General features: G+C 36.1%; 1 protein-coding gene across 5 annotated transcripts in view; it reads right to left on the bottom strand.

Annotated features, from left to right (window-relative positions):
- The window catches only part of CUNH8orf34 (chromosome unknown C8orf34 homolog), a 161,377-nt gene that overhangs the window by 53,152 nt on the left and 92,998 nt on the right, over window positions 1-15,227 (bottom strand). For all 5 annotated transcript variants that reach the window (XM_042036250.1, XM_042036252.1, XM_042036248.1 and 2 more), the window contains one exon: window positions 6,329-6,464. In XM_042036250.1, coding sequence (XP_041892184.1) covers window positions 6,329-6,464 — 136 coding nt within the window. The remainder of the gene's footprint in view (window positions 1-6,328; window positions 6,465-15,227) is intronic.

Genomic DNA, 15,227 nt, shown 5'->3' with positions numbered 1-15,227 from the left:
CCTTCTTCCAGGACCTATGCCATCTACAGGGGATGCCGGAGGTTGCCCCTTTCTCACCCTACCTAATCAGCCTCTATCCCGATGTTGCATGGTGCAGTATCCATTCCCTGACACCCTTCCATCCCCAGTTCTAGAGTTATTTTGGGATTACATGCCTGGACAAGGTAGGAGAACCCATCTCATTTCAAAACACAAGTCAGCCATGAAAATGGTTTCTGTTCAGGGAACACAATGACAAACAGAGCAGACTATTCATAGACAATAAGGAAGGGATCTTGTGCAGAGTGGAAGTTGAGGAAGATCAGCAGGCTTCCTTCCTTTACTTGAGGAAATCTTCCAGGACTCCATTATCGTTGTCCATTTTTTAAATGTAGTTTTTAATCAGTATTTATGATCTTACTCATAGGGGTTATTAATTTCATTAATTTTTCTCTTTGTTGTCTGAAGTTTCAAGAGCGTTGTCTGATTACAGTGCATACAGTAAAATGGCTTTTTAACAGCAGTTTTTCCCTATTTACAGACATCTGCTTTTCTGCTTTTGATAGTTAAACTAGATTCACTTGTCCAGCTTCAGACTATTTTCTTCACAGCTCATTATCAAGTTTTCCACCAAATGCTTCTTTATGACCTCAAGTCTCATTAGTATTGCTAGAGCTTTGTGATACTGAGATAAAGCACGTCCATACAAACTCTAAGATTATAAAATGGTTGAAGCTAGATTAACACCATAGAGTTCCCCAGCCAACCAATTAATTCCTGTTCTTTTCTAGAGATATATGATGGCCAATTCAAACAACAGTTCCATAGTTTCCACCATTAATCTGAAGTTTATGACAAATTATAGCTGGCTCCTTCAATTCTTCTGTCTCCTCCCCTGTAGGTTCCTGGGCTGTGTGTCATGAAGATCTGCTCAAAGTCCAGTGGTGTATGGCAGTGAACTAATATGTGATTCTTAAATTTCATATAGTACCACACAGTTTATATGATTATATCCCAGGTATGCAGGGACATAGTGGAGACTACTGGAGAAAACCAGACTTAAAAAGATCCAAATTGTTAAAGAAAAGGTAACTGGTAAATAAACAAGCTAACTTGAAGACTGTTTGGAGGACAAGACATCCTAAAGGAGTAAAACTCACAGATGATGCGCAGGGTAACAATGAAGGCTTCACAGGCAAGGCAGACTGGCATGAGAATTTTTGAGTACTTTCTTCAAACTAAGTTTTCCAAAAATATCTATAATGGCAGCATACACAGAGCACCTCATTAATTCTACATTAACAGCTCAAGGATACAAGTTACTACACTTGAACTGTACTCTACATCCCATGGTGACAGTAAGAAAAGCCTAATTTATTTTTTTTTAATGTATAGATGTAATTTGTTTGTTTATACCTATATTTTTGATTCCTCTAATATGTTAAAAGGCCTTACTACACTGTCCTTTTGCTTTAGCTAATCTTAAAATATTAACTAAAACATTGCATCTCAAACCCACATTTGTATGCGACTAGTGCTCCTTCCCAACATTCTTGTTCAGAAGCCTTCAAGCTTGTGGCACAGTATGTTTTCTATAATCCCATTTCTTTTTTAATCACATGCAACCCCTTTTTTGTATTCTATTGATGTTAAAAAGAATGAATGCAGCCCTTGCGCTATTAAAAACAAAAAGCTTCTTACTTTCAGGAATGCATTGGCAAGACTCCACAAGAACAAGATTTAACTTTTGAGCATGGCAGTGGGCATACAAGGCTAATGGGTGGTCCTTAAAAAAAAGAAAAAAGAAAAAGAAAACCCCCTGTAATTCATTCAATAGTACATTAATATTATCTGTTACCTTATGGTTGATTAAATTCTTGCAAAACGCTCAATGTGCAAATAACAATACAGATGAGAAATATGGAAGTGTTGTTTGGCTTTCACAAATTGTCATTTAAATCTCTATTTAACCCATACAAGTTTTGCTAATGTGTGAGGATGTCTTATGATTCATTGGCCAAACCTGAAATTCATTTGTTTTGCCTGTATGTGAGAAAGGATTCACAAAAACATGTTACAGAATGAGTCAGTCTATTTTTTAAGTCAGTCAGACCAACTGTGCCCTTAGAAAAAGAAGGAATTATTACAACAATTTTGCTCAAATAATCTAAATACAGATCTGTTTTACTAGAAGTGTCCTTGCTAATTTTTCAGGCTAAATAGAAAAAAGCAAACCTTCTAAATACAGGGTGGGGGTTTTTTGTAGCCTTTTTTCTGTACCTATAAACCTTGTTTTGTTCCACCTTGTGAATGATGTCACCCCTTTATTTAGATGACTTAATATGCTACTTAACTTCCCCTGTAGTCCAAGAGCAGCTATGGGAATAACATTGTTCTGGGAGTTACTTCCCCTTTTGAAAAACCTCTTAAAGCTGTTATCCATCTGCATTTCGCTCATCGTGTGTGAAACATCTATACAGAAAACAGTAAGCTCTCTGTTTCTTACAGTTATATGCCAGACTACAAACCAATTTATACTCCAGTAGAATTAACCCTTCCTTTAATTTCTCATCTCCCTCTGGGAATTTTTTTGCAGGCGGTGTTGGTTTTTTGGGGTTCTGGTGGTTTTGGGAAGATTGTTTCAGTTTTTTAAATCATAAGCTGTAAAAACTGATTTGGTGTGACAGCCTCAAAGAATTCCCCATTTTTATTTCCTAGATGTCTGGGTGGAGAACTTTATCTTCTTTAAAAATAACTGACCTGGTCTGTGATAACTATCTACCTATTTATTATTTGAAGATGATTGGTGAAATTATCATGATTGAAGGTTAAAAATCAGTTTCTAAAAAAACTTACAAGTTTGGGAGTTTTATTCTAGTTCAATTATGTCAGTTCTGAGTCTCATTTCTTATGATTCACAAACAAATTTGTACTTTTGTCTAAGAGACTTAGGGCAAGTGAGAATATTTTCCCAAATACAGTGCCCCAACACCATTGCAGGTTTCCTCCACAATATAAACTGGATTTAGTTGGCCTTGTAACAAAGTTGGTTTTTATCTCTAACTATAGTCACTTCCATTTGGCATTCCTTTTTTGTGGTACAAAGGGAAGGAGCTAAACTGGAGCAAAATGAAGTCTGATCACAAGTATCTCAGCATGGAGTAAACCATTGGTTCAGTCCATTCTTCTCACAAGTCACTGTGCTCTCATTGTAGGAAGCTCCAGAAGCCACAGAAATATAAGACATATAGCTGCACCCTACTGCAGGTGGTTTTATTTGGTATACAAAATGAAACCAGCACTCTTCTCAGGCTAAGGTAACCTACACATAGCCATAGACCTGCTCACTCTAATTCTCAAATAATGAGGAGGCTAACGATCTATGGCAAGAAAATGTAATCCTAGAAGCAGAAGTGTCCAAAACTTACACACTATTTTAATGACAAAGTAGGGTGGAACTTTGATAAGAATATTTGTCCTTTCCAAGTGGGAAACAAAATATTAAGCCAAATTAATTAAAGCTAGTACTGAAAAACTCCTTTGATTGTTTAAATAAACCTCTCTCAGAAAAGCTCCAATATACCCAAGAAAGTGGGGGAATGTCTGAAGGAGGTGTCATAGAAGGTAAATTGACTGGAGAGTAATCAGAGCAAAGCATTTAAAAAAATACAGCAAGGTGAAAGAAATCAATTATGCAAATGCATGAGTAAAATTCAACTTTTTGTCTGAGCCATGAAGCACGTTTTCTAACATTTGGAACTTTGCCAATTAAATTTCAAGTAAAAAGTCGTTATTTCTCCTAATGACAGCCAAAATACCTTCAGCAACCCTAATTTGCTAATCTGACTTGACAAACCCTATTATCTACAGAACACTACTGCCATTAATAGCTCAATTAATTTCAAATCACTTTGTACAACTGAAAAATGAGTAACATTAAGAGGAAATATATCTGTTTAATTGTAAGAAAAAGCATGCATAACAACTTATATTGACTTCTTTTTCAATTGTAGTCAAACATGTCTACAATCAAATCACATAGTATTTATATATACACTGTACAGCACACAATACTACTTAGAAAATCGAATATGAAAACACAAAAATATAATTTCTAAAACAAATTAATACACTACTAGGTTCTGTATGACCTTACATCAAATACTAGCCTTTGTCATTACAATGGAAACAAATGCCAACACTGAGAAACTGAGTCAGTGAGATGATCCAAACACTCAGACTAATTTTATAGAGCAGTATTTTCAATGGCCATATTACTGACTAACAGAAAATCTAATTGGTCTTGAAACCAAACAGGAAGAAAACTGTCTTCATGTCTTACAAGCCACTTGTTCTATGCACTGTCTGTACCCACTACTTCAGCTGCTCCCAACAAAAACCCTGTGAAGGTACTGAAGGGAGAGCTAACTGTACTAATAACTGTCTTGAAGAGAGGAAAGGTGTCCTCAGTAAGAAGGAAGGAATGCTCCAAAAGAATGGGTAGACTTTATCACCTTGAAGAAAAAATGAGCTTCCTCACTACTGAATACAATAGAAATACCCATTTTTCTCTTTTGACTTCCCTTGCTCCTGATGAGATTGTGTATTTTTTTAATTCCTTCAAAGCTTAAAGAAACTGCTAAACTGCAACTAGAGTGAAAAGAATCAGTCATGGTAGGCATCATCTAGTTCTTCACCAACTTCCTTAAACATGGTAGGAAAATTAATGAAGGTGTATAGGCAAAATAAAACACTGTTTTGCGTTCTCTGATAAGTGAAGTGACAAAAGGAATTTTGTGAGATCTTTCTCTCCCAGCTCATATTTTAGAGGGCAGAATCGTTTATTACAGGCAGTTAAAGAACAATAGCAATAGCCGAGGTTGCTAGGTTTGGCTCAAGATCTGAGCTGTTTGTTCCCTGGTGTGCAGGATTGAGAGAATATATAGTATCTCGGCACCCTGCTGTTAGCAGCTACTTTAGGGAATTCAAAATTTAATTAACCTCCATAGTAATCCATAAAAGATGTTATGTAAGTTCAGAACGACCATTTAGAAAATTTAAGGTTTCTGTATTCCTTACCTTTCTACTTGTTAATCCATGGACAACGGATGGCAGATGAAAAAATGTGCCACACATTCATGTAGGTAGTTGTTTGGAAACATTTTACAACATAAGCAATTTGTTTGTATGAATTGGGAAGAATCCCATGACTCGCTTGTTTGCTCTTTTTGCTCTTTTCTTAAAGCATAAGGCCACACTGCTGACAAGCAAAACTCTAGAATTACAAGGCCATCCAGTCACTGCTACTCTGACAGTGCTGTGAGCCGAAGTTCCCTGAGGCTCCACAACCCTGCTAAAGAGATGCTATTGCACGAGTGATTCATTATGCCTGTAGTTATGCTTCCAGAGCATCAGAAAATGTCTTGAAGCCCCTCTGTCTACATAAGTGCTTTAGAAAACTAGTAATTTATGAGAAAAATGGGGGAAAAAAGTAGAAAAAAGTAGGGTGGCATATGGCCAAACTTTTGACTTAATTTCACCACAGGTTGCTTTTTATTTACAAGCGGCTAATCCGCTCTCAAACTACACAATAGAGCAGCCATTGGCAAAGGCAGGCAGATAAAATTGGCATGCCTCTGTATTGTTCTTGTTAATCTGAACCATTAACAGAAGGGTGAGAAGGCTAGTTTTGTCATTTAAACAGGCTTAAATCCTTTCTCCAAATGAGCTTTTGTCTACATAGAAGAATTCATCCAGGAAATTTAAGGGGTTTCTGTTAGTGTTGCATTCTCGAGTTGACTAAGCTACAGGAATACCAACCTGTTTATTTGGCCTTCATACTGTAAATGCAAAAATTATTTCCAGCTGTCAAAACCAAAAGAGGTTCAACCTGATTAAATTATTTCTCAGAGATGAAACAGGATGAGATTATAAAGTACTAAGAAGCAACTATTTGAAATCCTGAACTGCACCTGTGCAACTAAATCTCCATTTATACAGGTGCTTTTCAAATTGGATTTGAACCTTTAAATTCCCTGATTCATCCCCTGAAAAACCACAGAAGCTCAAATAACTAATGAAATTCAGAGACAGAAGGGCTTAAAATAGTTTCAAGCTGTGAAGTAAGGCCTCAGACTATGTTCTTTGATGCATTGTTGATGCGACATATCAAGCATAAACATAAGTTGCACCATTCAAATGCCAGAGGTGATAGGGTAGTCAGTAGCTAAGTAATTTTTTTTTTCTAGCACAGGAGAGGTCATCACCTGGCCCATAAGCACAATACACAGCCAAATACCTGGGGAAAAAATGCATTAGTTAGCATGATCTGGTTTTGTTTTGATTTTACCTGGCACATCTTGCACATATATTCAATGTGACCTTTGCTTGAGGCTCAGCCATATGAGCACTTCGAGTTTGATTGAATTTGCTCCCAGAAGATACCACACTTGTTACTCCTTCCATTCTGAGATCATCAAGATCCTCTGCAACAAGACAGAACGATGGGATGAACACATGGTTAAATTTTGTAGCAATAAAGGAGCCTCACCTGTAGAATCACTAAAAAATGGAACTGCTCAAAAATCAGGAAGAAAACACAATTACTTGCATACTAATGGGAAAAGACATTTGAGAGCATTTTTATTTTTTTATATTATCATCCTCTTATAAGGGATTCCTTTAAAAATATTCAGAATCATTTCCACATCAAACCATGCTGCATATTTTTAAAATCTTTATCTGGTTCATTTCTAAAAAACTTGTCATCAAGAGATGCTGTCCAATAGCAAGACAAAAATAAATTTTTTGAGTGTATGCTACTCCTCTGTGGTTTTTTCATCATCTATTCACTTAGCAATGAAAAAATATTGCTAAAATAAAAGTGTTCTGCTAAACCCAGAAAATGTGAAATGGACAAATATATCACATTGAAAGGGACCATAACATCCATACTTAAATCTACCATATTCCTGTAATATGGGCAACTCATAATAGTAACTGAATTTTCAGCTATTGTAAAATCATTCACATTTTAAAGGGAGACTGCAGAGGTTCTCAGGGAATTTTTTTCCCAAGATCACATTGGAATAGTGTAGCTCAGTCAGATTGTAAATGTATTCTCTTGGTTTACAGTCAGGCCATTCTTTAGATATTAATCTCTATATTTTTCCTAACACAAAACAGGCAAGTTCTCTATGCCTCATGTATCTATAAATACCAATTTTCAGTTGTTTATAAATTGATTAGACTTTAACTGAAATGTAAACTAGCAAAGCACTGGTTAGCTTCTATGAAATGACCATATACTGACCATGTAACCATTCCATGTACTGACTGATGCATATGGTTTACAGTACACAGTATGTCATCATCTACTTAAAATGTCTTCCATACATATGTTCATTTTGTAAATGTAAACATATTTCATATGTTTACATTTACAAAAGAAACCTAATGTTAAAGGATCTAAATGAAGCAGGAAGTACAATAAGATTTTAAATCCCAATATCAGATGGAGAAAAATCACAGAGAACCTTAAAATCAGAGGAGGCATATTAGAATTAATATCCAATTAAATTCAATTAGAATTTAAAATACACAAGTAATCATTATAGACACACAATGGAGAACCAAGGTGCTTTTCAGACACAAAAGAATGAGATACAATCCCCCAAATCTTTTCCTGAAATACTTCTCGTTGTCCTCTATAATTCATAGACCCTACTCTTACCGCTGTGCTTCAAACTCAGTGAAGTGTGGTAAGATTGTCAGGATTATGTCATGTTAACAACACTCTTTTGGGCAGACACGCATTTTAATATGCAACATTCAATAACAGCTAGGCTAAACTCAAATGAAAATTTTGTGACCAAAGTCCTTAAACTACATTTTCTTCTCTGTAATGTTTTATTTCACTGCTTAAGAAAACTCTCCTCCCCACCACCCCCCCACCAGCCAATTTGTTGCCTTGATGTAAATTGACAACTGTACTGAAGTTTCTGTCATCATTTTACACCATTTCAACATATTTTCTGTTAAATTTCATGTATGGTTAATACACAAACTAATTCAAAGGACCTGGAAGGTTGTATGATAAGAGAGCTATGAAATCAATCATCTATGAGTCATTTCAGAAAAGGTATTCTGTATTTGGAACACATTATATATTAAAATAAATACAGTTAAATTGTGCTTTAAAGAGGTGCGAAAATCTCCATATTTTTTAACAGATGCAAACCACTGGATGAATTACAGCTTAAAAGAAATTGAAGCATATGCCTCAGGCTTTTCTCCCACTAAACAGATGTGATTTCTTTAAATAAGGTTTTCTACTGCTCTCTGCTTGATTAACTTTTGGCTCTCAGACGAGTAAGTGTTTCAACAAAGCAATGATATAGGCTGCCCTCCATGATAACTTTTATGTTTGAATTTGTATATCAAACCCATGCCTTTTTGTCATTTTTAGTCAACTACCAGCCTTTTTCTCTCAAGAGAAAATTAAGTGAAAGTTTGTCCAAGAAATGTGGATTCAAGAGCTGCCTGTAGTTGTAGCCAATAGACAAGTAGGCAGAATAGTATGCAGTATTGATTTATTGTCACATGGTGTTAGACCAACAGCAGTAATGTGCACACAAAATGCAGATTTAAAATACCAAAACCTTACATCATATACAATTGTTAATTTTTCTCACGGAATTTTCATTGATCTAATTCAACATGGGATGGAATTCGTCCATGGCAAGGCACAAAAAGCTGTTAATAATACAGCTAAGCAGAGAAGTATAACTCCATCTACCAAATCCAAAGATTAACTGTAGCATTTGATTTAATTTGATTACTGCACCTCCGCATCAGCATGGAATGATTTCAGTTTCTTCTGGATACCTCAGATTTACAGTGCAGATATTGAACTTTTTTCTCACTAAAGCAACACGGCTTTGAGAAGCTGCCTGGTTTGCAATACCCAAATGGGATTGGATGGGGATTTTTGAGTTTGTAAGCAAGTTTATATGCCATCTTCCAGATCAACCACATTCATTGTCGAAGGCCTTTAATTAAAAAAAACCCCAACAAAACGACAAAACCCGGCAGCAATAAAACAATAAATCACACAGAAGTTTGAGTACTAAACTCTGTATGTATGTGTATATATTGTTCATAATAATTCATGTATGCTTTGCAGAAAAATATTTGATCACAAATAGGAAAGTTATTAATATAAATACAATCAATGAATGCAATACAGCATTTTAAGAGTGAAAAAAAAAGAGAACTTCAAAGGTTCAGATGTTTCTATGTACCATCGGAAAGAACCAGTCTTAGCAAAATAGGATTTCATTGAGAAGTCAATGCAGTTACAGGGTCTGGACACAGAATCTTTTCTCTTTCTTTGTATTCTTTGCTAGACCAACTAGCAATGATATAGCTGAGTGGCTCCGTGATGTTATTGAGCAGCAATGAGGTAATTCACTGAGAAAAAAGAGAGAGAAAAGCCAAGCTGGTGACTGCTTGTGTCACAAAAGACAAGAATACGGTGAAACTTCTCAAATCCTTAGAAAATGGTTATTTATCTTTGTATAGTGATAGGCTGGAAGTTCACATAAATGAAGCAATCTCATTTATGCTAATAAAAGTTTGTTGTTTTAATGCATGACTGTTCACTGTATTTCTTTAATGTTCACTCTCTGCTATTCTCTAAATGAATAGGGTATGTGAAAACCCAGCCCCGGTCCTATAGCAATTTCCATTAAATATGTTCCATGTGGTTAAAAAAAGTACCTGTGAATCAAGCAAAAAGAACCTTACATTTTTATCAAATCAGCAATTTACCAAAATCAATTCACACAGCTGCAATCATCATGCTTTGCCAAACAACCACAGACAAAAATACTTGAAAGTGAGATAAAGACCACAAGTGTAATATAGCACAGCACAGAACCAGATGTTTTCTAGATTAATAATAATGCTGCACTAAGCTTAATTCTTTGTGATTTTTTTAAATAGAAAACTTTCACCAAAAAGGGAAGGGGGAAAAAAGTTATCTATTTCAACTCTACAAGAATATAGCCCAATAACAAGGTCATGTTTTTAAATAGGACATTGTTTACAATTATTTACTTCCTCTCTTTTTTGGGAGGAAGCGATGGGGAGAGGGAAAGGGGCACTCACTAGTGCCAAGTATTCTAGAAACTGTGCAAGATTGCTTATTGTCTTGGGAATCATTTTACAAACACATATAAGACTTGCACACCATTCACTTTAAGGACAGAGCTCTTCTTATGCAAAACTCCTATAAAACACAGTGAAAGCTTAGTTGCACAGAAGGATCATGTGCTGTACTGTTTTATATGATCCAGTCATGTGTACATCAGCTCATGTGTTGTACTATTTTATATGATCCTTCTGTCTCCTTCCTCTATTATAAAACATGTAGTAATTTCCCAGGAGTACTTCAAGTAGTATAAGGTTCAAAGCTGGAAGAAGTCTATGACAGCTCAGTTTGTCTGTTCAGTCTAATACTAAGAAAAGCACTAAATGTTTTCATGTAAGAGTAAAAATTCAGATAATGAATTCTGATTTATGTTCTTGCATGCCACCAGGCAATTCTGGTAAACCAGTAAAATAATGCCTCTTTCTTTGAAACAATGAATTTCTCAAGGTAGTGTTCTTACATTGTGGCAGACATTGACGTATTCCTTGTATATAGCATTGATTTGTCAAGGCCTGTTGGCTGATGCGCAGACTCTTAATAGGCTCTACTAATCTCATTTGAAAACAAACAAATAAACAAAAAAAACCCCCAACCAACCAAAGAAACCCCAGAATACAAACAACAACAAACCAAACAAAGAAAAAACCCAAAAACGCAAATCAACAAAATCCTACTGCTGATAGAAGTTCTGCTTTTGGAATCTAAGCTGCTTTATATGTCATACTTTTATGTGTCTTACTATGTAAACCAATCCTCTTTGGTTTGGATAAATTATCTTGCCAAATATCAAGAGATTCCAGTAAAAAAGACCACATTAATTCCTAAAGAAATAATGCGACTTAGGCTTCCAGACACAGAAGAATCATTAACTTAGAATATCTGATGCTCCACTCCTGAATAGGGTATTTTAAATATTTGCTTCAACAGATGGAAAACTGGAGTTATCTTCTGCAGTACACTAACTACATGACATCTTTTGTTTCTTTAATGTCATGGAGCAGACAACGTTGTTAGTCTGGTGCATATGTTCTAATACGATTTTCCAAAAACATCTTCAAATATCAGAATTTTGCCTAGTTCAGACCCATGCCATAGACTTTTGACACAAATATTCTAAATACATCAAGAGACTTTTACTCCTTAGATTTTTGAACACAATGTTCTGAAGATATCTTACTTAAGAAGCATCTCAAGTTGACAATAAATTCCCTAAACGTTTGTGCTTTCACTGATGGATGCACACAAACCCAGCTGAAACATGATGCTGCTGAGTTCTTGAGTTTGCACATCTACCTCTACCTGTATCAGTTGTCAGAGCCAATCTAGCAGAAATTCACGCCACAGTCTAAAAACCACAAAACCAACATGGGAGTAGGGAAAGCAGCATTGTTTGCAGGTACCGAAATATACAATGAATCATTGATTCGAGTTCTCACTTCTAACCACAAGAGTGAGTGGAATCTTTCTTCAGTTTCTCCCTCTTTCTATTTTCCCCCAGCTGGGACTGGAATTAACATTGGAGGTAGCCTTTTCTGATGAAGATGTTCTAGTTTCATTAAAGCATGCTTCAGTATCTTAGAAAAACTACATGAAGCACTGGCCCACAGGGCTCCTGCTTATTCTCCCTTTTTCTACTAGGCATGATATTTGTTTATAACTGAAAACAAATGACTTGCAGTCAAGACTGATGGAACACTGAATTAGAGGATGAGATGCAGATTAGAGGATAAGATGCAGTGCAGGGGCTTCAGAGCCTTGCTCCAAATTAGGCAGATGAAGTTTAAAACACAAATCTTGGATATCTCAACTTCCCAAACCACTGAATGCAAAATTATGGCCTCATTTTATTTACATGAGAAAGTCCACAACCACAGCTGAAAAGAATTGGCATCATGTCCTCTTATCATTCCCCTACTGGTAAGCCAGGGATCTAACATCACCTAATAACCACTGCTCACCTGTTGGGGTCCCTCCCCCTGCCATGTAGCCCTGGGAGAGGGGCCCTGAGGGGACACACGGGGTTTCCCTGCCCCTGCTCAGCCTCGTTCCCCATTGGTTGGTTTGTGTTCCCTGCGCGGGCAAGGACCCTCGGGTCCCGTGATTGCCTCAGTTCCTCGGCAGAGCCCCGGCCATGCGGCTGGGGAAATAAACATCTCTGAAACAGCTATCAAGAATCTGTCTGTCCATATACATTTCCTTTCCACGGGACGCCTGGTTTGATATATGCATGTTGCAGGATCCCCACTGCAACACTCACCCACCAGTTCAGCCACTATAACTGACTAAACAACTATGGCTGCTCCTTACCAGTAGGGATTTCAAACTCATTGGTCTAAGCTATCAACCAGGCAGTTTCATTCAGTGCTAATGAATTATTTCAAAAACTTTATTTTTACAATAATGGGAATCTATTATTGTTTGGAACACTTGAATTACTTCTACATTTCCAATGAAATAAAATTTAGAATATTTCACTTGCTGTATCACATTCTGCAATGCATTACTGCAATTGCCATAATTGTACATCAGTGCTTGCACAGTAATAATACAGAACCTCAAAAAGGTCATAATGAGATAATACACAAAACCACCGGAAATTCTGGACTTGAGAAGGCATCTAAAGGAATGTTTTTTTAATGTTTTCCCTTGGTAAACATTTTCCTTTTTTTTTTTTTTTGCACCTTAGCTTTAAGTAAAGCAACTTTTAACATTTAAAGCAAATTTTGATCAATATTTCTAATCAGTTTCAATGCTTAAGTCACTCATTCCTGCAACCACTATATTTATGTGCAATTTAGGCCACAGTTCAACTCTGCATTCTTAAAGAAAACCACCAAAAAAAGCTTTTTCAGAATAATAGAAAAAGCCATGTTTAAATCCCTAAGTTTTTCTTCTATCATAATGAAAATATCAAAGCATTAGAAAAGAATGTATATTTAAAAGGTTTCAGTTTGGGTTTTTTATTCTTTAACAAAGAGGAGACAGCCATAATATTTTTGAAGTGTATTTGGTTAACATAGTACAGATGTGCCTTACAATATATATCTGTAATATTGAATTTCACATTACATTATTGCTTACATTTTTCTTTACTAAGTCTATTTTGAATTAAATTGATAATTTGCATGCTGTTTATATGAAGTTTTACAAATATGAGCTAAAATGAATAATAATTCATTAGTTCAATATACCTTACCAAACATAGAGCAACTACAATGCATTTTCAGCCAATCAGAGAAAATATTAACCTGTTTAGCATTTTATTGATCAATTTTTGCACTGAGGGCCACATTCATATTTCTTTGCAGTGTCATAAGTTACTCTACCAGCTCCTTGGCTGGATTAATCCTAGCTGTTGAGAGGCCAGTGGAAATTCATACACCTTTTATTAAAATGAAAGTTGAGGGAAAGCATAAAAATTACAAATAGTCTTATGCCAAACATTTCCAGTAACACTGAACCTTCCAAGAGGGTTTTTTTTAAAAAAAACTGTTAGTCCAAGGATTTCTGGAGTGTCAGTATGTATGCTCTCTTTCATAAACCTACACACATAAGAATACCTACAGTGCAAGTATCTTATTTCTCCAATTTCTTTTTTTTTTGAAATTAAAATGGTTGAATTCCAAATATCTCTAATTCCAAATATCTCTAAAGTGTCAAACATTTTACTTGTCCTTCAGAGAATTTTCTTCATGAAAAGAGAAACACACTAAGTAAGAAGCAAGATGCTTATACAACTTAAATTTTCTACTGACAAACTAGCACATCTCCCATTTTAGAAAAAGTGCCTTTCAATCAGGCACTATTGCATCTATTGTGCTAGAAAAGTTCCATTTAATTTAGGAACTCATATATGAGTGATCTCAGACCAGACAGTTTGGGCAGGCAGGGAGACAGCAAAGAAATCTCTAAACTCTCCGTGTGCATAGGCACATTTAGCAATGGTTACTTCGTACGTTGTATGTGAACGTTCCTAGTGAGCTCTAGGTGCAAGTCCTGACTGAGACAGTAACGTCAGTAATTCTACGATAATTACCAAAACCCTTAGATAAAACACTAGAAGAAACATACTGTGGATCTTTTCTATTGTTCTTCAACTTCTGCCTACCTGCAAAGGGACAGCTGCCCTCCTTGCTACCTCTGCTAAGTGTGAATCCAGGATGAGTGTAGCATGGCATCAAACGACCGAGGCTCTGCCATTTCTTCCAGCCCCATCCCTCTATCAGCTTGCATCAACTCTGCTTTGTCCTGAGACAAGACCATCTGTTTTGTATCACTATCCCTATTATGGCCAGACACTGGGACATCTGGAAGACTGCACTGTCTACACTCCAAGAAGCAGACACTGAGCTGGATACCATCAGCATACCAATGCCATCACTGCTGACAGTACATGCTCTTCCTCAATCATTGATTAAATTCTGACACTGACATCTTTCCAAAGATGGTAGAAAAAGAATTTAATTTTACCTCCCCAGCTGGGTCAAGCAGATAAACTAGCAGGTATGTCAAAACCATTCCACACATCCATAATAAAGTTTCAAATACACCACACAGTTTTCCAATAATTTTTCTTTTTTACTGAAGAGTACTAAAGACTAAATGCTTTTTAAAGAAAGTTTAGGTTACTGAAAAACGTGCAGTTGGAGATGTTGTATAGGTGCTGTTTGTTCTGTTAGATTGCTTTGTGTAACCTATGACTTCAGTGCACTACTGGGTTATGTTTGCTCATGCTTTTGGTTTGGAAAAGAGAAAATAAGGTTTTTGGTTTTGCTGCAATGCTTGCACAAGCATTCTGCAATGCAAGACAGAGACCTGGCTGAAATGGAAAATAGTCTAGTGGTACATATAATACAATTTGTTGCTACACCTTCATTGAATATTCCAAGCCAAGATTATTGCCTAAAAATAAGTCAGGCATTACAGCATGTTAGGTCATGCAATGTTAGCTCAAGCCTACTATCTTAAACATCATAGAGATATGTTTGCTTTTACTCAACACTACTTTATCTTCTGGATATGAACGACATATTTC

This window comes from Corvus kubaryi, unplaced genomic scaffold, assembly GCF_017639235.1.
Source record: "Corvus kubaryi isolate FWS band 111438036 unplaced genomic scaffold, C.kubaryi_AGA036_p1.0 37385, whole genome shotgun sequence".
NCBI lineage: Eukaryota > Metazoa > Chordata > Aves > Passeriformes > Corvidae > Corvus > Corvus kubaryi.
The sequence above is the reverse complement of the archived record's forward strand: the minus strand, read 5'-3'. Positions and strand labels throughout refer to the sequence as shown.